The sequence below is a fragment of the Lytechinus pictus genome, chromosome 4 (genome assembly GCF_037042905.1).
Source record: "Lytechinus pictus isolate F3 Inbred chromosome 4, Lp3.0, whole genome shotgun sequence".
NCBI classification, from domain to species: Eukaryota; Metazoa; Echinodermata; class Echinoidea; order Temnopleuroida; family Toxopneustidae; genus Lytechinus; species Lytechinus pictus.
This window is the reverse complement of record NC_087248.1, coordinates 3,723,812-3,746,301: the sequence shown is the minus strand read 5'-3', so window position 1 is coordinate 3,746,301 and position 22,490 is coordinate 3,723,812. Positions and strand designations below refer to the sequence as shown.

The following is a 22,490-nucleotide window of genomic DNA, read 5'->3' as shown; positions in this document are numbered from 1 at the left end:
ATCTTTGGCCAATCTTGTTGAGTTTTGTGTATATAATATAGATATTTAAAAGAGTTTATTAATGTGGGTTTTAGAGTTTCAATTTACTATCCATTTATCTTTCAGGATGTTAGATCAGATTCTCAATACTCGTATCATGGTCAAGAAAGCTCTTAAAGACCATAAAGGAGATAAGGTAAGGCTGGTCAATAGATTTAAATAAATGAGGTGTATAAAACATGAAAATAGAGGAATGTGTTTCACGTTTGATATATTAGAGAACAGAGTCAGTTTCAGGAAAGGAAAAGCATTGGATGAGAGTGAGATTTTCTTGAATATAGATACAAGATGTACTGTATGCTGACTAAATAGGTTCATTTGTTAATATAACTAGAGAAATGGTGGCAGTTAAACTAATGTTCTTGTACTTCTTATATATAAAGTATAATTTATACAGATTTACTATGATGTATTTCTATTAACTAAGCAATGATTCCCACGCAATCTAGTGAATTTAAGCCAAGTGTGTCGACAGGTTTTTTTAATCTGGCCTGCTTTTGCTGTGTGACATAATTAGATTTCATATGAATTCTGTTAATTTAAAGATGTTTTATTGAGAGGAAAGTATTCATAGATTATGGATCTTTTTCCGGTCAGTAGGGTTCATGGACCACATTCGATTATTTATTTATTCAGGTATTGGAAAGGATGCTTGATAACAGGCAGCTAGGATTGAAGCTTATAGCAAATGTGACATATGGCTATACATCAGCTAACTTCTCTGGAAGGATGCCATGCATTGAGGTAAGTGATTTTGTAGTTTGCTCAAGAGAAATGACTGTTGATTTGAGGGGGTGATTAAGTTGAGGATGTGTTTTCATGTAATGGTGGTGTAGTGAGGATGAGTGATGGTAGTGGCCAATGTGGTGATAAGCAGATACAGGATCAGAATACTGATGGTAATGATTATGGTGATAATCAGGATGCAGATTATAGTACTGATGATGATGATGATGATGATAATGATGATGATAATGATGATGATGTTAATGATGATGATTTTGATGAAGATGATGATGATGATGATGACGATGATGATGATGATAATGTTGACGATGATGATAATGTTGACGATGATGATGATGATGACGATGATGATGATGACGACAACGATGACGACGATGATGATGATGATAATAGTAAGGATGATATGATAATAGTGATGATGCTGATGAGGGGAAGGAGGAGGAGGAGGAATATTACGATTATAATGATGATGATGATTGTGTTCAAGTTGATGGTCTTGGTGCTGAAGGATAGTGGAAGAATCAGCTGTATCACTGATGGGACGGCAATGTCTGTGAAATTTGTTACATCCCTTGTCTTGATCAGTTTTAATACTCTTGTGTGATTATATTATTAATAACATAAAAATTACATTCTTTTCGTTGTCATGATGTTAGGTTGGTGACAGCGTAGTGAGGAAGGGACGTGAAACCCTTGAGAGGGCTATTAAGATGGTTGAGACCACAGCTAAATGGGGTGCAAGAGTAGTATATGGAGACACAGACAGGTAAATCTTATACTATTTACCAATGAATCCCTAAATCTATTCCTCTATTCTTCATCATATCTCTCTCTCTCTCTTTCTAATTCTCTCTCATCTTACTCTGTTGCTTACTCTCTCCCTCTGTTGGTCACTCTGTCCCTCTTTCTCTTTTTTTAAAGTCATATTTGGAATGTCATCTCAATTTTGCATAAATGCATATGATGCTTAAAGCGTACTTAATATTTCACTTATTTAAAGTATATAATCTGGCAAACATAGAATCAAATATTATTCAATATGAATTAGATAATGTAGGTATACATGTATTAATAGGGGGAAAGGTGGGGTACATTGCAAAAAGTTGCCGAGGAGGAGTACAGGATATGACATATTCATTACTAATTTATCAATTTAAGTTACTTTTAGTTTCAAAGGAGTTCCAATGTTCACTTCTATTTTTCTCTCTTTTGATAGAGTTGGATAGGTAAACCTTCCCCATCAATTATGTTTTTACTTATGAAAAACCTTAGAAATATTCAGTAATGTACCATTTCACAGTTTAAGTAGTCCAATACTTCTATATTTGATTATTCATGCTTTATGCCAACATAGAATATGTGCCTTTTCATGACCAATAGTGATTTGTTTTAAAATATTAGATTAACATTACTTTAATGTTTTTCTTTTTTTATCATTTTTACTTAGTTTGTTTGTGCTGGTGAAGGGTGCCACCAAGGAAAGAGCTTTTGAGATTGGGAGAGAGATCGTTGCAGCTGTGACAGCTGAGAATCCTAAACCTGTCAAACTCAAGCTAGAGAAGGTTAGCTTTCTATATATTCACCCTTTCAGTGGCCCCTCAAAAGAAAGTTCTGTACTGTGGAGTATATTTCCTGAAGGATTAAATATAATTGGAACTGTGTTGTTATGGTAACTATTGTGTTAAAAGGGCTCAGCAGCTAACCAAAATCAAGTTTCAATATGGTATTTTTCATAATGGAAAAGTTTTCCTTATTGTAATAATGTGGCAGTCTTAGGCCACTTAGGCCACATTTTATGATGGCAACATCAGGCCCAAAGAAAAATCTAAAAAAAGAAAAAAAGAAGAGAAACAATATGAAATGAGGCCTTAGTTTCATGAGGCTCTTTGTCATTCAAAATTCACAATCATCTGTTAGAAGCACCTGACGTGTACCAGATGGTTGACTGAGAGGATTGCCTTGGAATCAAAATATTATTATTCATAACAAGTTTTGTGAACTCAGCTAAAGTCCTTAAGGAGTCTGTTGGTTTAAATTGATCTCAAATTATTTAGAAAAGTATAAACTTTAGGTTTTTTTTAAGCATTAAAAAATGTATTTTTTCCACTATTGATTTAAGTGCTTTTTGAAAATATGTCTCTTTCATTGGACATGATTTAAGAGTATAATTTGTTTTTTTTCCTGTTTAATAGTTAAATTTTGTTTTAATTTGAATTTAGTAAAGTATGAATCTGGTAAAATATGTTAGAACACACTGTAAATAAAATAGAAGTATTGTATTGTTATTTTCATTGTTTTCAACATTAATCCATAATATGTGCTTCCTGTTTAGGTATATAAACCATGTGTTCTTCAAGCCAAGAAGAGGTATGTAGGATACAAGTATGAGTCACCAGATCAGAAAGATCCAGAGTTTGATGCTAAAGGAATAGAGACTGTGAGAAGAGATTCCTGCCCAGCAGTTGCTAAGGTATGGGTATAGTTGGAGTGACAGTTGTTATATGGTTCAGGGTAGAGTATGGATGTTTTGGGTGTTGTGACTTTCAAATAGATTATATAGTTTTAAGAGAATGAGAGTCCTGTGTGTTTTCAAGATAATGTGGTTATGTTGATTATAGTGGAGATATTGGTGTTGGTGATGTTATCTACTATGATGATGATGATGATGACGATAATGATGATTATGATGATGATGATCATCATCATCGTCGTCATCATGGTGATGGTGATGACAATGATGATGATGATAATGATGATGATGATTATGGTGGTGGTGGTGGTGATTAATGATGATAAAAATAACAAAAATTATGTTAATTATAATGATGGGGGTAATAATCATGATATTGATGATGGTGTTGAAATTTGTCATTATGGTGATAATAGAGTCCTATGGTGGTAATAGTCCTCGGTATTATGCAAATTGCTATCCATTAGTTTCTTTCAATATCATCAATAATGATAATTGTAATAATAACAAACAATTTTTATGTAGTGCATATCCAGCACATTTATTGTCTATTTTTTTGATGTTCCAAATTACAATCTCCATTACATGATATGCATCTGTGATAACCTTTCTCTTCCAGATGTTGGAGAGGTCACTCAAGATCCTCTTTGAGACCAAGGATGTGTCAAAGGTAAAGCGTTATGTCCAGCAGCAGTTCCAGAAGCTCAATGCAGGTCAGATTGGTCTCCAAGATCTCATCTTTGCCAAGGAGTATAGAGGAAGACAGTACTACAAGCCCACATCTTGTGTGCCAGCATTGGAGATTGCCAAGTAAGTTAAGTTGAGCTGTATTATTGAAAGATTTTGATAACAAATTTTATAGTTTGTTTTACCCAACTTGGGAGAAACATGCCAGTCCTTGCGAGTATGCCACCATGGAATGTATGGCTTTACACCGTCTTCAACAAACAAAATTAAATCTCTAAAAAGTAGAACACTAAAGATTACAATGACTTTTTTGTACTGTGCAGGATAAATATTTCTGGACTCTTTATTTGGTATTTTATTGCATTATACACGTACCAGTTCTAAACCTCCACACATCCTTCCTTGTACATGTACCTCAGGCGAAAACTTGCAGTGGACCGTCGGTCGGAACCCCGGGTAAGCGAGCGTGTACCCTATGTGGTGGTCCACGGGAGCCCTGGATTACCCCTGATCCAGCTGGTCCGTACCCCTCAGGACTACCTCCAGGATCCCTCCTATAACCTCAATGCCCCATACTACATCACAAGGCAGATCATCCCAGCATTGAATAGGGTGTTTGGTATGATGGCTGTAGATACCCTGGAGTGGTACCAAGAACTGCCCAAGGTGGTCCACGTCAACACGGTCCCTAGCAAGGGCTCGGCTAATACCAGGAAGGTAAGATGAATTGAAATGGAAGGTTTGATGACTATTTTGTCACAGTCATTTGCTGATTGCAGGAAAGTTGATCAAAGAGAGATTTTGATAAGTTGTGCTCTGTCTATAGATTGATGTTAAAATTCCTGCTTAAACTTCAATAATCCCTTTAGCATTAAAATTACTCTTTAGCATTATTTGCTGGAACAATTTTAAGAAAGCATAATACAATTTATTCACAAATTAAGTGTGAGAAAAGATTAAATAACTTGTATATATTCTGAAGAGAAAGATTTCTAAAATCATTTATTGATAATTTTTTTGTCTTTCGCCATTAACATTTATTCAAGCAAAAGTATACATAATCCATTGAATTATCCATTCTGGTTTCAATGAATATATATCCTTGATGATCTTGCGCCCTCAGGGCACCATCTCCCAGTACTTCTGTAGCCTCAACTGTGCAGTATGTGATAGATTGACCCAGTCTGGTCTGTGTGACTCATGTCGGTCAAGCCCTCAGACAACGGTCACCTCGCTGATGAAGAGAATCCAAGACTGGGACAGAGAGAGGACACAGATAAACAAGGTAAGTCAGTATACAAATAAAACGTGAAAATGAGTGCGTGAGTGGTTAAAGGTTTGTTCTGTTAGGTGTCGCACTGTGCACAAACCTGAAGGCCCTGTCACATCGTTCCATGCGGGTGACTAGTTTTGCTACCGGTATCTCACACGTAGTTTGCCCGCAGAAGCACACGCAAACTGTCTGATTCGCACACAGAAAAGTTTTGAACATGCTCAAAACTTTCTTTTGGGCGAGTTGCGGGCGAGCCTTTAGGAGAGAACCCAGTATACACCATCCGAAGAAACCGGCTTTTACTGCATGTACATGATAGAGCTAGTGCATTATTTGTTTTATACAGTGACACAGAAATCATGAGTTTTTTAGGTTCTTGCTATACATTTTCATTTCTTTCATGTAAAAATAAATTCACTAAAAGGATTTGTAGGGAAATTAAACAATAATACTATGAAATAATAAAATATGAAATATGTTTTTTTTCTACTTGAAGATCTGTACCAGCTGCTGTGGCTTTGCTGATAACAAGCAGCATTGCACCACACTAGACTGCCCAATCCGGTTTCAACTGGTCAAATCCGAACACAAGATGGAGAAAGTGGAACACTTCCTCTCATTGGTGCAATCCATAGAACCACCTAGTACGTGAGCTCTGATTGGCCAACTGCCCTTCATGTGTGTATGTATCAACCAATCAAATTGGACTGTTGTGTTGTTTTCCTACACAGTGATTAAATCAATTTCTGACTGTTCAAATATATTTTCCTGCATAAGAAGGTCAAAATGTGGTAAAGCTGAATTACTTTTATATGCAAAGGTGTACTGTATTTTGTGTGTGCGTGCCATATCTCGCTATGTTATATTATTTGCCAATAGTATGATTTTGATTCTCAGTGTATGTAGAATATGCGTGTATAGAATGTTCATGATAACTTTGCACATGAAGTATAGCAACAATGTGAAAGAAAATGGGTAACTGCATTACAATGTTAAACACAATTCAATGAGCATGATTATAAAAAAAAACTGTTTCTTTGTTATATACTGTACAATTACTGTGATGCCTTTTTACTAGTTTTTAATAAATTGTATATATTGTTTATAAGTAGCATGACTTCAATAGATTTGTTCACACACCTTGCATAATGAGCTAGGAATTGATTTGTGTATTTGATTTCATTGTTTCATTTCATTGTGTTTGAATATTAAAACTACAATATTTGCTGCATTTTAGGCCTACCTCCTTTTCTGCCATTGAGTTACATGTATAATGGTCAATTTACTTCTTCCAATTTAATTTACTGCTAAGCATTGTATGTTCATTGAATACCATTAGAGTACCTCTGAGATGGAGTGGTCATGAAGTAGATTCAGTTGCTACAATAATTTTCCTTATGCACATAAATCAAAGAGGCATAAACTATCCTGAACCTGTATAAGTGTTATGAAAAGAGTTTATTAAACCTCCCTATCTAGCACTACATTTTCCCTCAATCTTCACAAGTTTATTTCCAAGTATGCTTTGGAAAATGTCTGAACATGCCAACCCCCCCCCCCCCCTTTAGGTGCATGTACCTTTCTTTGGCTTCACGATCTTACATCGGTTTGATTAGTTGAGTCTAAAGCTCTAAAATCAGAATTTATGGTGAAAACGTTAACGTCATCGGATTCACGTGCTTTATGGAGTCAAGTTTATATTCACTCGCCAAAAAAAGGCATTAATTAGGCATACTAACTCGGAGTCGATCAGGTTCTAGTTTCATGTCATCATTATACTTGCAAACAACTTTGATATTTCACATTCTTAAATTTTGGTGGGGTGCAGAAAAGGCAGGTTTAGTTTCCATCCGTGTTGTAATGAACACTTTTCCAGTTAAGTTGATAAAATATTCTACATTCAATAGGCTTCCTCTAGACATAAGGGTTGTATTAATATTTATCGTGGGAGTACTTTTGAAACAAATGCCAAGATGTTTGCCAGCCATCTTGGTTTTTTTTGTAACCCAAAACATATTTGCCAATTTCCATCTTGGAAGTACTTGAAGGTCAAGTCCACCTCAGAAAAAATGTTGATTGGAGAAAAATCAGACAAGCACAACGCTGAAAATTTCATCAAAATCGGATGTGAAATAATAAAGTTATGACATTTCTAAGTTTCGCTTATTTTTAACAAAATAGTTATATGAACGAGCCAGTTACATCCAAATGAGAGAGTCGATGATGTCACTCACTCACTATTTCTTTTGTTTTTTATTGTTTGAATTATACAGTACAGTATTTCAATTTTTACGAATTTGACGATTAGGACCTCCTTGCCTGAACCACAAAATGTTAAAATAATGGAATTCCACGTGTTCAGGGAGGAATGAAACTTCATTTCACATGACAATGACGAGAAAATCAAAATATTTCATATTTCATATAATAAGATACAAAAGAAAAAGTGAGTGAGTGATGTCATCAGTTCCCTCATATGCATACCGACCGAGATGTGCATATAACTGTTTTGTGAAATGAAGCGAAACTTTAAAATGTCATTACTTTCTTATTTTACATCCGATTTTGATGAAATTTTTAGTGTTATGCTTGTTGAATTTTTCTCTTTTTATTCAAATCAAGTTTTTGTTGGGGTGGACTTGTCCTTTAAGTAGATAATTGATACTGTGGCATGTACACTGGTGTGAGATAAAGTAAGCCAAGTTCCCTGGCTATGTGTACATGTAGTAGCTACATTTACATGTAGTAATTTTATTAATTTAGGGCCCAATAACCCATAGGTTTGCGATCGATTGCAAAATGGAATAAGACATTCAAGATAACTGTTTGTTTTCAGATTTTGTTACCAATACCACCCGTTACCCCATCAGGAAACATTTTGAATTGATTGTAAACCTTTGTATATTGGGTTACTGGTATGATCAATATAATCTTTCGTTGGAATAGGATTTGATTTGTAGGAGTCTGCTACAGATACCAAGTTTATCCCATTTTCTTGCCTTGTTTATTACTGTAGATGACTCGGTTGTCGACCGCATGATCATGCCCAAATTCGGTATGCATGTTGCTCATGGTGTAATCCATGTGATCAAATTTTTTTTTTTTTTCCAAAAATGCGTGATTTCATTAATTACACTCATTCATGCATGAAATACTTTTCTACTCTTAATCAATAAATAAAGTTTGAAGGTCTAATTTCAAGAATGCTGAGGTATTTGTGTTTGACTTCTTAGTATAATTACCTTGCAGTCATGTTAGGGAATACAATATGATTTATGTTTATCAAGTGCTGCAATCGTGATTGATAGATTTTGTATCTGATGGTGTATACGGTGCCAAAATTATATGCAATGTCTAAACAAGTCTCACTGTCTCCAGCTATTTCTATGCATCTGTGTTTGGATCATTTTAGTTAAAATCAGTGGCAAACTCATCCTGTCTTGCTTAATTTGGATTTGCATTTAGTTAATAATTTTCCCATTTTAGATATTGTGACCATTTCAATTGAAGTAATTGCAGAATTTAAGATAAGAGAAAAATTAGGTGCTAACTTTTTTTCCACTGTCATGTATGACACCATTCTCTGTATCAGGTATTTGCCATTTGTATCTGGATATCAAATAGGTGCCCATTACAATGTCAAATGTAACAAAGTAAGGGGTGTTATGCCTTTCTAAGATTAAATTGAAAATGTATTTTCATTGTATTGAGCTAATCCAGTATTCTTAGATACATTGTGAAACATAGTTGATGTATCTACTGTACCAGTACCACCAAATTTTATGAGATTATTTGCCGGTATCATTGCTAGTTTAATATTCAAAATTGATAAAGGGGTATTAAAGTTTGGGAATTACAAGGTAAGTTTCTTAATGTGACCACCTCCACCTACCCCATCATCATCATTATAATCATCATCATCGCCATCATCGTCGTCGTCATCCTCATCCCCACCGTCACGATCATCATCACATAATCATTATCACCATGATCATCGTCATCACTATTATCATTATCATCATCATTATCAATCAACACCACCATCATCATCATCATATCTGTAGTTCATGTCCATCAACATCACTATCACCACTACCACTAATGTCATCATCATCTTCCAAACTCATCCAAAACAACTTAGTTAATTTCTCTGGCTTCCTCTTTTTGTAATTATTTTAGTTTGTGACGCGAGTCAAATGGACCATTGACTTAATTTCAAACTTTTTTTGGTTACATTATACATGTATGTGTAATAAACATACTCTGAACTTGCCTGCAAATTTTTTGTCAAGTCATTTTACCTCACATAATTGCAGCTCCCAGCTTGTATAAATACATGTATGGTGTTCATTTGATTATTAATATTCTAGTACAATTTATCGTTTTCAGCCAAGAATCACAGGACATATTGCTCCATATCCTTTCCAAAGGACATAGAATCACAAATTAATGCTGTTCCCAAAGGTACCAGTTCATATTAAGTTTGTTTGGCTGTGAAATATCAGAAAAGTTTACAATTGGTTGAGTATGAATGTCTCTCTATTGAGAGCTGTAAATATATATTAGTTTGAACAACAATGAATCTTTTTGTAAGATACTTTGTATTTTTAGCTTGCTGACTTCATCGCTGTTTATAATCAGGTCACAAAAATGTATATCGGATTTGCTTACTGTATAGATTTATGACACTGCCAATATAGCATCATAATGTCTGTAATTTGTAATTTTGTTTGTTATTTTCATAAATTTGCTGTAGATTTTTTCTATAAAATCACTAAATATGAAGTGTTCACAGCATGTTAGAAGCATAGACTTTATAGAGAAATGTATTATTACTTGCACTTGTTGGTTTAAAAGGTCTAAACTTAATACTCTTCTGAGGCAAATTGGCTATTAATGTATAGTTTATGACAGGCTAAGTCACATCTAACAATCTTGTACTATATCAACAGCATATTAACACTTTCAGTCTCGTGACTTTTGTCTCAATGTATGACATATAAAACAAGACTAGTGACAAAATCTGAGCAAAAAAATTGGGCATATAATTGGCAATGGCTGGTTGTACTCAAATCTGATTTTGCTATATTTACAGAAAGTCAGATTTTATTGAATTCTTTTAAGTAGAGTGTGATCTATGTGATAAGTACAGGAAAATGAGTAATTGCTGAGTTTCATTGTCATGTATGTATGAACAATTGAAAAGATATCATGCTCATTTTTATGAGGGACTTGCATAAGAAAACAATGCATTGAAGTTATACCTTACTATTTTGTGATCATGAAAATCACAATTTTCTAGCTAGCTCTGTATTCATGATAATATTTTGTTGTTGTAGATATATGTAAATATCTTTATTTTCAAGTGATACCTAAAGGTAGGATTCTTATATCTTATATTTGGTGGCCCACTATGTGTGATTCCCCTGATGTAAAAGTAATTCAGTTTTTGCCACCCAATGTGGTAAGTGTTATTTCAAAATAAATTTAAAACACCATATAATCAGCTTGCTGTGAATCGTCAACCATTAGTGAATGGAGAAGAGTAGTGGAAAAGGATGAGCTGACTGAGATCAGCGCATGTAGACGGTGGATAATTTGGATGAAAATTACAATGCTGAATATATTCATGATTCGAATGAGCTGTAAGTTTCCTTTTGCTGGAGTGAATCCGACCAAAATTTATACAATATTTTCACCATAATTTTTTCATTAGTTACAGGTGTGAACTAAATGTTTTGTTGTCCACGATATATGTACATTTCAAATTATGTTTCTGCCATTTTGAGATATTACTTTGTGCTATATATATCACATACCAGAACAGTATTTTGCAAATGGAACAACTGGATTACCATTTAATCATGTGGATTAAATCCTATCTTATAATTATCTTGTGTTCACTCAATAGGTTTATGAATATTTGATGTTGATTAGATTTGTTCTGTGTATTTGGTTGGAGTACATGTTACTGATAGGTGAATACAGACAGAGTCATGTGATGAGCCAATGTCATGTAGACAATTTTTTTTTTAAAGATAAACATTACAGATATCATTTGAATGAATGAGAATGTTGCTGAAGATGCATTTACATGTTATGTGCTGGATTTTCTTTTTCAAATCACTTGAAGCAGTTCCCTGAAAAGTTGTGTTGCTAGTAAGGTGATTCCACATTAAATCAACTTTAAACAGGAATACAGACTTGCAAAAATCTGCGTTTTTAGGAAAAAAAATGTTTTGTCTAAATGTTTGCATGCTTAAGTTTTCATCTAACAAAATTTGTGTGTAGTCTTTTCTCAAGTTTATGGGACATTAAATTTGAGTTAGAATCTACATGAGGTGCAATAGATACATGTAAATTTGTCATTTGTTGTTTAATGATTTCAGAAATAACCTGAGTTTGGTGTTTTTCATGTAATATATCTCATGATGAGAATATTAGTGTAGATCGAGTGTACCATGTAATTGTTTTCTCCAAATGAGGGGGTTATGTGTATTCTCTTTTTTTTCTTTCTTGTCGTTTTATCTTGGTGAAATGATTAATCGTTAAGTATACAATGGATAGGATGGTTAATTATATGGTAGAGGTACAACAATTAGGGATTATGATCACTTTAAGTACATGTGTTTATGTATTTTTTTTACAAAGAGTCACATGTATTGATTTCTAGAGTAATTTCCCATACAGAAATGGTTGGAATGTAGACCTTCATGAAAGGTATAAAATAGTTGGGGTCCCAGTATGAATCCATGTGGTACTCACAAATAAAATCAAAATTTATACAATGTAGCACACATTGCACGTTATGTTTTTCCTTGCAGAGTTTGAATAGTATTTATACCTCACTGATGGATTTATTATTCAGTCCACATTGCAGTTAGCTAATTCATTTAAGCTTGCATGTTACTCATTCTTGTATTGTCCATGCTGTTTTGTGTCGTCAGCGATTTTTTTTTTTTCTTCTTGTGATGTATCGTTTGTTTTCTTATTTGAAAGAATGCACTTTTGCAACCATTTCTTTAACATACTTTGCCAACAAATGTCAATTAGTTATGTTACAGTATATTTAAAAAATGTAGAAATTAATGAATCACAAGTTAGTATTCTTGATTTAAAGCCTCACAGAGATGAAGTTTGTCTATAGTTATAGAGTGTACGTTAAAAAAAACGGAGGACACTTCTTCTTGGAAGCACTTCTTACTGAATACTTTCTATCCTCCCCTGATGAAATATAACACTTATTCATCATTTATGTACAATTATGATATCTGAACAGACGGTACAATGAAACTATATTACAAGCTTTAGCAGGATTTGTGAACGAAACATGTAAACTAAGGCTTGATGGAGAGAGTAGAATTTTGTTAGTAGGTGTTCATGTATTGTGACCATGTGAATAAAGAAATGATTTATGTTTAGTTATGTGAACAAAACATGTCAACCTAAAAATAGCTTGACATCTATAGAGAAATTAGGATCTATGTATTTGAATAGATGTACTGTGACCATGTGAATAAAAAAACATTAATTTTGTTTTTAAAGTTACGTTAATATGTTATCGTCTGCGCAATGAATCATGATGTGTTGCCATTCTTATATTTTGTACATTTTTTGCGCTAGTGGTGGTTCCTACATGTAGTGTTGTAAGGATTGGATAAGAAAGTTGTTTGGCTGAAATAAAAGGCTTACTTTTGAAACGCCAAGTGATTGTGCAACGACTCTTGTGTTCACTTTTTGCCCTGTGTTGTGAGGCTAAGATTATATTTTTAATAGGGAACTCATTCTTGCAGGTTAATTGCAATTATGGTAGGATGAGCACTGTATTACTAGTAGGATTTATGGTCTTGCATTTTTAAATGATTTTTCAACCTTCCCTTCCCTTTCATTTTTTTTTTTGGGGGGGGGGTCTGCTTGTCAACAGCAGTCAGACCTATATATTACATGTATGCCCCACATCTGTATATTTGTGAACTGATGCAGAGGTTCAAGAAATGGTGACATGTACATATGTAACACGCAATCTTATTGATTAACAAGAAGTAGTGTGCAGCATCATAGCATGACTTGACCAATGGGTGGATGCCTTTTATACAGCAAGCAACTGTGAATTTACGTGTGACTCCAATTCACGCCTAATTCTTTGTGAAACACCCTCCTGGTCATGTCTTGTGTATGGTGATGTTAAAGGTCGGTCCCAGATGTAACTAATCATATATTAATTGGTACATGTCTACAATCAATCAAACACACATGCACACACAAAAATGACAAAAATCATAATTCACATGGATACGTGCATTATTTTAGTTAAAAATACATAGCCTGTATATAGTAAAATAAAATGAAATCATCTCAGAACTATTGCAAGTATATATTAATTTCTTATTAATTGAATATTTGGTTGAAAATAAACTAGTATTTTTTAGTTAAAATAACGTATGGAAAAATAAGGCAAAATTAAAAAAAAAACTTACAGACTATATTAGACTATAGGCTTAATTATTCTTTAGATTAAAAATTTACATGAAAATATATACTATTTCAGTTTAAAATGACCGGGTATATATATATCAAAATAATGTAAAATTATGTAGAAGCTAATGTAAGCAAATAGATATTACTTTTTTATCATTTCAGATATCTATGTCAAAATTAGTATTTTAAAAATACTTATAATTGATATTTGCATATATGAAAACTCACAATTCTATTCTGAAAAATATTATTTGGTCCACTTTTATCATTGTTTCATTCTGATTTGTGGTGAATCTGTAAGTAAAAATACTGTCTGGTAAAAGCAATGTATGTTCAAACCATGTAGCTACTACTCAGAGTATACTGTAGGTCCATGTTCAAACGTATCATGCTGGTTATGCTGCATGCAAGTGCTGTGACTTAACTATATAAAGTATGCAGGTTGACATACCTTGTCCTGCCAGATTATTAGGAACAAAATTTGAAGAAAAAAATCAAATTTTATTCAAATTCAAATCAATATCAAAACTGACATTTTGAATGAAAGATATTTGATATACATCAAAAAATCTAAAACAATCTAAAAACCTGAAAAGGCCAGATCTTGGTCTGGCAAGAGAAGATAACATTAACACACATCAAACATGTGCCTGGTAATGACAACAGGATTGTATACCGGTAGTATTTAGTCACATTAAATTGACAATGTAATAGATTCAGTGTTCAATAAGGTCCAATATTTCATCTTATTTCCCCAGCCAAGAAATTATTAATGTCACATTCAATACAATACTTGGAATTTTTATTTATGAGGTAATCTGAAATAAGAATAGAATTTATAAATCTGTCTTTGAGATAGAATTAAAAATATTTATGTAATAATTGAATGTCGGTGAGGTATGCAGTCCTTCCATACCCAAAGGATGAATGTGACATATTAATCAGAGTTAATCATACTTTCATAAATGTATTTCATCTGCTCTTCTGGGATTAAAAATGATCCTACTATTAAAGAGAATGAGAGATACATGAGGCAAAACATTATTGAGTTGATATCAGCTTCTTCTTGCAATTCATGGGATCTATTTCAAAGGTAGAAAACTAATATCTACAATTCTACAGGCCTGATCAGGAGATGGCGTCCTCCATCTATAGTGACGGTTTCTCCTGTCGTGAAGGACGAGTCACTAGATGCAAGGAAAGCAATGAGTTTGGAAACCTCGTCCACAGTACCCACTCTGCGCATAGCGTGAGTTGATTTAGAATGCTCCAAAAACTACAAGAATATGAAAAGAAATTTGGAAAATAAAAGAAATTTCAGTCAAATAGATATGCAAACAATAGCAGCAATACTTGTTTTATTAGCAGCAGCGGCGATGGTGGGAGTGGGAAGAGGAGTAGTAGTAGTAGATGTAGTAGAGGAGCAGATTAGTAGTAGTAGTAGTTGAGTAGTAGTAGTAGTAGTAGTAGTCATAGTAGTAATAGTAGTAGTAGTAGTAGTAGTTGAGTAGTAGTAGTAGTAGTAGTAGTAATAGTAGTAGTAGTAGTAGTAGTAGTAGTAGTAGTAGTAGTAGTCATAGTAGTAGTAGTTGAGTAGTAGTACAGTAGTAGTAGTAGTAGTCATAGTAGTAGTAGTAGTAGTAGTAGTAGTAGTAGTAGTAGTAGTAGTAGTAGTAGTAGTAGTAGTAGTAGTAGTAGTAGTAGTAGTAGTAGTAGTAGTAGTAGTAGTAGTACAGTAGTAGTAGTAGTAGTCATAGTAGTAGTAGTAGAAGTAGTAGTAGTAGTCATAGTAGTCGAAGTAGTAGTACTACTAGTAGTCATAGTAGTCGAAGTAGTAGTGGTAGTAGTAGTAGTAGTAGTAGTAGTAGTGGTAGTAGTAGTGGTAGTAGTAGTAGTAGTAGTAGTAGTAGTAGTACAGTAGTAGTAGTAGTAGTCATAGTAGTAGTAGTAGTAGTAGTAGTAGTAGTAGTAGTAGTACAGTAGTAGTAGTAGTAGTCATAGTAGTAGTAGTAGAAGTAGTAGTAGTAGTAGTAGTAGTAGTCGTAGTAGTAGTAGTAGTAGTAGTAGTAGTAGTAGTAGTAGTAGTAGTAGTAGTAGTACAGTAGTAGTAGTAGTAGTCATAGTAGTAGTAGTAGAAGTAGTAGTAGTAGTCATAGTAGTCGAAGTAGTAGTACTACAAGTAGTCATAGTAGTCGAAGTAGTAGTGGTAGTAGTGGAAGTAGTGGTAGTAGTAGTAAGAGTAGCAGTAGCAGCAGCAGCAGCAGCAGCAGTAGTAGTAGTAGCAGCAGCAGCACAATCAGTAGTTGTAATCAAATTAGTTAGTGTAGTTAAAACAAATAGCACAGATAGTAGTAGTAGCAATGTAATAATTACGATACTATGTGAATAATTAGATACCTTGAGAGATGAGAGGATTGCAATGAAATACCAAAAAAATGGAGTACAGACCCCTGAAAAAAACTTACCTTTTGATACTGTTCTTCAGACATCCCTGATCTCCGTTGGATTTGAGTTATAATCACACCAGGGCTGTAAATATATGGATAGTAAAATGATTTTGTTCAACAATTTGACCCATCATAAAGGAAAATTCACTGTAAATAAAAGTTTGATCGAAATATAGAGTGTGGGATACCACACTGAAGAAGAGAAACTAAATTTTATAGTGATGTTAATGAAAGACTACAAATTATTTGCCTATGTTAGAATAAAATAACTGGGAATCCTGATTTCATTTTTTGTGGGACACATTCATAACAACAGTTTTCAAAAGACATTCATAATACAATATTCAAGTTTCAATTCATTTATTTGAATTATTTGGAAATCATGAGAATATGGGACAGTTTCCAATCAGAGCTCTATGATATATGACAACATTGTGACCATCAAAACTTATTGTCCCTTTCATAATATTCATATTTAATTTACAGTTCATACATTTAATTGTTCTTGGAATAAGCCACTTGCTTGTATTGTATGATTTCTGAAACATTTTACTTGTTATATTGAGACCCCAAATTCTGATCGATTTGCTGCAACTCCCATAGATAAGCACTGCACATAACACAAGTTTGTATCCATCATATTGTTCTTTAGTTATCAAGCAATGTACATTGAACAGAAGGAAAACTTGCAATCTTTTAAGTTGGTGGAGGTATTATAAAATTGTGTGGAAACTTACTTCACGGCATTGACTCTGACTCCATGAGGGGCTAATTCTGTTTTAAAAAATATTGAAGAATAATGAAATAAACTATGGTTAGTAATCACTTTCAAAGAGAAACAGTGATTAATGCATGGTGTTGTATACCCAGTCTCTGAGGATTATCACAAAGGGGGGGGGACATGCATCTTTTATGAAACAAAGGATGTAAATATAAATGTTTTGTGAAAATAACTGAAAACTATAAAGAGGCCATTCTTAAAATTTTACTCCAATTATTCAGTTTCAGTTTGGTTTATTTTCATATCTCATAAAATATCAAATACACTGTACAATGTAACGTCTATCGAAAAACAGTAAATCATTGATAATAAAATAATACAATACATCACCATAATTCATAATAAATCAGACAAATGTTATACAATTTGAACGTTTGGATTGGAGACAGATATATCAATAAGATGAGAAAAAAAACTATTTAAAAAGCAGAGCTTGTAATTTATAGTTTCCCTATTAATTAAATATAAGTAATTGTCAACTTGTTTTAATATCAATATGTAAAATTAAAAAAAAAAAAAAAAAAAAAAAAAACGAGAGAAAGAAGGAGACAAAAAAAACACAAAAAACAAAGGGAGGTGGACTGACAATAGTTAAGGGGAACACTTGTCTAGGGAGCCGATGAATTGTCATTTAGATATTTGTTTAAAATTTTCAATTTACGTTTAAAAGTATATATAGAATTGCAATTTTTGAAGTCTGATAGCAGATCATTCCAAAATAATGGACCTGTGACAATAATTGTTTTATGTGAAAAAGCTGTACGAGTACGTGGGAGATGATAATAATGACTTTGACGAAATTGTCAGCACCCTCCTTGTCAAATTTTTAGTCATTTATCATTTATTCAAATAAAATTGATGGGGTGGACTTGGAGTTTGGGTAAGATTGAGTGACGTTAACCCCCTCATCACAGAGAGCACATACATACCTTCAGCTATACATCTTGTCAAGTGATCCAATGCTGTTTTTGACATGCAATAGGTTACTAATCCCGGCATCTGAAATAAAATGGTATACAATATTAAATTCAGGAAACATATGTACAACAGTTAGATAAAACAAGCTTTTGTTTCACTTAGGGGATTTTTAAACTTTTGCTCCACTTGTTTCTCTCTCTCTCTCTCTTTGAGAGATCATGCCATAAACATAACCAATAATACAAAATACAAGATTGTTAAAATTCAAAACATCCAATAGGATTATCTTACTTCTGATACTGATGAAAAAAAGAGCATTAAAACATCACAATACTGGGCATGGCTTCATATTTCTGTTTAGTACACACAAGTAGACTAAAACAAAAAAAATACTTTAAAATCAGTTTATACTTACAGCTCTGACTCCATTCACACTTGAAATATTCACAATTGAGCCTGTAAACATAGAAATGATAATTATGGCATAACTTCATTTCAGTTATGCTGCCACCATATTTCGTTGAGTCTAAGCTGTGTTTACAATATTTATGCCAGAGTTTAAGAACATTTAGTGGTTCCAACATTTTATAATGTAAAGGAACCATTGGAGTGTTTCATACAGCTTACAATGACAAGCGCATTGTATCATTGTATGTGGGAAGGAAGACCGGTGGGTCATTGTAATTTAGTTAACCTTTTCCAAACCCAGGCAGCCCCTTCATCTCTATTCAGGTCCTTTGTACTATGTCACGTATGTCCTATTGTTTATGTAATTTGTATTGTACTGTAATATATGTATTTTGAAATGCCGAATAAATAATAATAATAAATCAAGCAAAATATGTTTCATGAAGTCAAATTAGTGTTGCATAAATATAAACATCATGGAATGAATTAGATGTTGACTGACATACTTAACTGTTACTTGTAAAAATATGTGGTAAAGCCATATTCTGACCAAAGTATACAATATCGTTTGAAATAAAGTTATATACTTCATCAAAGTACAAGCATATCAACATCAGTCAAGTTTGTAGAGCTTTTAAATCATGAGGAAATGCAAAAACCTCACAATGACTCACCTTTAGTTTTGATGAGATATGGGCTTAAGAGTTTGCTAAGCTGAAGGGGTGCTCTAATATTCACTGCAAAGGTCTTATCTAAACCCTCCATGGTAACTGTCTCGACTGTATCTATTACACCCATTCCTGCGTTATTGACCTGTGTTAAAATACAAATAGTGTATATAATACGACTAGTTGGGACCTATGGGATATTTTGGTTCAAATTCTTCAAATAGAGCCAAATTTAGCTCAAAATTTTTCCATAGCATCTGAACCATAGCTGCTCTTATTTAAATGAGCATGGTAATAGCGCTTTGGGCCTAATGGGAAAAGCGCAGTACAAATAATAAGTAATAATAATAATAAAGTAATAATAATAAGAATAAGTAAGCATTTAGATACTCTTGTCTTCAAAAGTTACCTAAATATAGGAAGAATGTTATTATCATTCTTTTTGGAATATGAGAAATGATCTAGAGCTTTATTTTTTATACTGATAGGTCCGAGAATAACAATCAGTTCAACACAGACTGGAAAATCTTTAGTTTCATAGGCAGGGGGACGTAAAAATACAGTACATGCAACCATTTCAGATAAAAAGTACATTGAAAATTAGCAAGTCTTTGTGTTGAATAAAATATTTACCATAGAATTAAAGTTATTATTAAAAAAACGTGTGAAAATTTCTTTCAGATAAGGGGAGGTCAAACAGAGGCACCACATATGTGTTTTATAAATCCATTTACTATCTTTATATAAAGAAAAAAGGGAAAATCCCTAAGAATAATACAATGCCACTTTTATCACCGATTCAAAAGGGGCTGATGCAGTGGAAATTCTTACCAAAACATCAAGTTGATTGAATTTCTGGATGGTTTCTTCTGCAGTTTTCTTCACATCACTTTCTCTTTCAAGGTATGCTTCAATCATGAGGATCTGGGCATGTTAATAAGGATAAATAAATAAATAACAGAAATAATCAGGAAGGAAATCACATTCAATTCAGATTTCATCACCTCTTATATAACGCTGATTTTCTGTACCATTGCAAGAACAAGATTTTGAGGATTTGTTTATCTAGACCTTATGTAGGCTAATGTACTATTAAAATGTAGTTCACACTCCAAACACAAAAGGCAAAAACTGTGGGAAATGGCAGAAGAGTGAGTCTTCCACCCATATTAAATATTCTGTCATTCCTCAGTCCTTTTAATAGGTGATTTACCACTTTCCATCCTTTCATTTTTAGAGTGTTTTATTAACCCCCTCACCATTTCTCTGACATTTTCATGAAATTCTGTAATTACCTGATTTCTCTCTAATCCTCTGCTTACACATTCATCCGTAACTGCTTGAAGAGCATCCATGTTCCGTCCTGTCAATGCCAGTTGACATCCTAGGGAAGCAAAATAACGGGCTGCCTCTGCTCCAATTCCTGAGCTTGCTCCTGATATCAGTCCAATAAAAAATAGGGGAAGAAGTAGATTGAGACTGAGAACTTTCTGTCTCATCCTTTTTTTTTTATAGTGTTTCCATAACACGATCCCACTTTTTAAGACAATTCAATTTAATTCAAGTCAAGAAGGCTTTATTCCAGACACAGCTGCATATGCAGAGGTCCATATCAACAAATAACATACATGTAATATACATCAAGACAAACATACAAAGACAATACTGGAATAAACAAAGAACAAATAAAGTATAAATAGTCGAAAAGGAGAAAAACAAATCACACTAATAACTAGGAACAAACAATGAATACCTAAAACAAGTGGTTAAGCAATAAGTGAATAGTACAATGGAAATATACATATGGCAAAATAAGTAACTTGTCACGAAAAAGACAAAGATACAGACTAATATTAGTAGACCACTAGTAATATTATGTCATACCAACGCTTCCACAGTTCCAAGGTGTACCTCGTACAGCTCTGACAAGACACATCATTTTTCAATTCTGTTTAGTAAAAGGTAGTATTTCCATTCTTTGGTGTCAGAAAAATTAAAATCTGAGGTGTCAGAAAAACTGGGGTCATGTTTTGGAAACACTGTTGTTGGTTCCACTGGCATACAGATGGGGGGGGGACATGGGGACCATAACCCCCACCCACCCCACCCCCCCCCCCCCCAAATAAAAAGTGGGGAAACAATTCCCAACCAAGAAAAAAAAATACAGAGAAAGGAAAAGAAAAGGGAAAGTGAAATATTATACAATTTTTTTAATATTATGTCAAAACTTATAAAAATATACAATTTTTGTATAATAAACCCTAAAACTTTGCTCGCAGCTATTCAAAACTCTTTTTCTAACCACCATATCTGGTCCCCTCAAACCTCTGGGCTTATTATGCCACTGGTAGGTTTACATTTTGAAAGTTTTAGTAATGTATTGTACATGTCAATGACAATTTAATACAATTATACTCTGTTTTTTAATAAGTCTTCATAATAGACAAAAATCAATGCTAATGGAATATTCAGTTGAATTCAATTTTATTTCTCATCTCATTCTCATTTTTTTTTAAATTCATTACAAAATCATTTGAAAAATAAATTACTTCCAAGTATTAAAATGTATAAAAAATTATGATTTATCGTAAGTGGCAGAGCCCCCTGGATTAATAATATCTAGTTTTTTAATATGATGATGCCTGATGCATGGCCTGTTATATTTAATCCCCAAATGTTCATATGGTAACAAACATCAAAATCTTAAAATACATAAATACATTGCAGAAAAAATTCTGATTTGCAAAAAAAATGCAAATCAGAATGAATGAAATGATTGTCGATTGAGAATTTTTGTGAGATGTGTTTCAAACAAACCTGTAATGAGGGCAACTTTCCCTTTCAACGAGTCACCAAGCATCGTAGCAGCTGCAGATGTCATTTCTTGGATAAACTATCTCGTAAAAGACTAAAATTCACAAGAAGAAATCGACTCTGTATGGCATCTGCCTCAACACGGGCAATGATTTCTCGCACAGCTGGTTTGTGATCACATGACTGATCAGCTGATCGGAGAAAACACTCGTCACGTGATCTTGCTCCGTAAATTTCGAGGGGGCGAGGCCACTTCTCTAGTTCAGTGGGCGGGGCTCACGCATTACATTGGCAGGAGCATAACTTGCATTCAATTCAATTTAATTCACTTCATTTATTTCCTCTTTCAATCTTTTTACATTTACAATGTTAGTTCAATGTACATATTTACAAAATTACGAATTTTTTTAGTATACTGACCTGGAAACGAAAGGGAAGGAGACCAACTAACAAGCAGCGCTTGTAGGGTGAAGGCCCCCTTTTATAAGTACATTTTATGAATAAAAAATAAGATAAAATAAAGTAATAAACAATATACAGAAGCGGATCTAGAGGGGGGGTTGGGGGGGTTGCAACCCCCCCAAAAAAAAAAAAATCCGGGGACCATTTTTTTAAATCTTATCTTTTTTTTTAAACTTGTAATTTTATTTTATTCTATTTCTATGTATTTATTTCATTTATTATTATTATTATTATTATTATTTTTTTTTTTTTTGGGGGGGGGGAGTTGGGCAAATGTTACATTGCAGGAAAATGCAAC

General features: G+C 33.4%; 2 protein-coding genes across 2 annotated transcripts in view; one reads left to right on the top strand and one right to left on the bottom strand.

Moving 5' to 3' along the window:
• Window positions 1-7,260, top strand: part of LOC129259167 (serine/arginine repetitive matrix protein 2-like) — a 28,631-nt gene extending 21,371 nt beyond the window's left edge. The window contains exons 18-26 of the mRNA XM_064098900.1: window positions 106-175; window positions 676-783; window positions 1,443-1,552; window positions 2,234-2,348; window positions 3,119-3,256; window positions 3,876-4,066; window positions 4,363-4,660; window positions 5,067-5,228; window positions 5,713-7,260. Of these exons, the coding sequence (XP_063954970.1) occupies window positions 106-175; window positions 676-783; window positions 1,443-1,552; window positions 2,234-2,348; window positions 3,119-3,256; window positions 3,876-4,066; window positions 4,363-4,660; window positions 5,067-5,228; window positions 5,713-5,868 (1,348 nt within the window). The 3' untranslated portion in view covers window positions 5,869-7,260. The remainder of the gene's footprint in view (window positions 1-105; window positions 176-675; window positions 784-1,442; window positions 1,553-2,233; window positions 2,349-3,118; window positions 3,257-3,875; window positions 4,067-4,362; window positions 4,661-5,066; window positions 5,229-5,712) is intronic.
• Window positions 7,261-12,453: 5,193 nt separating this feature from the next.
• On the bottom strand, window positions 12,454-21,919 carry LOC129258553 (L-xylulose reductase-like). The gene is made up of 9 exons (XM_054896810.2): window positions 21,734-21,919; window positions 20,212-20,351; window positions 19,748-19,840; window positions 18,923-19,061; window positions 18,256-18,296; window positions 17,852-17,921; window positions 16,879-16,915; window positions 16,160-16,223; window positions 12,454-14,970 (listed from the first exon to the last, which is right to left on the bottom strand). Exons 1-9 carry the CDS (start codon window positions 21,795-21,797, stop codon window positions 14,803-14,805), a joined length of 816 nt encoding a protein of 271 aa, XP_054752785.2. The 5' UTR covers window positions 21,798-21,919; the 3' UTR covers window positions 12,454-14,802.
• Window positions 21,920-22,490: the final 571 nt, after the last annotated feature.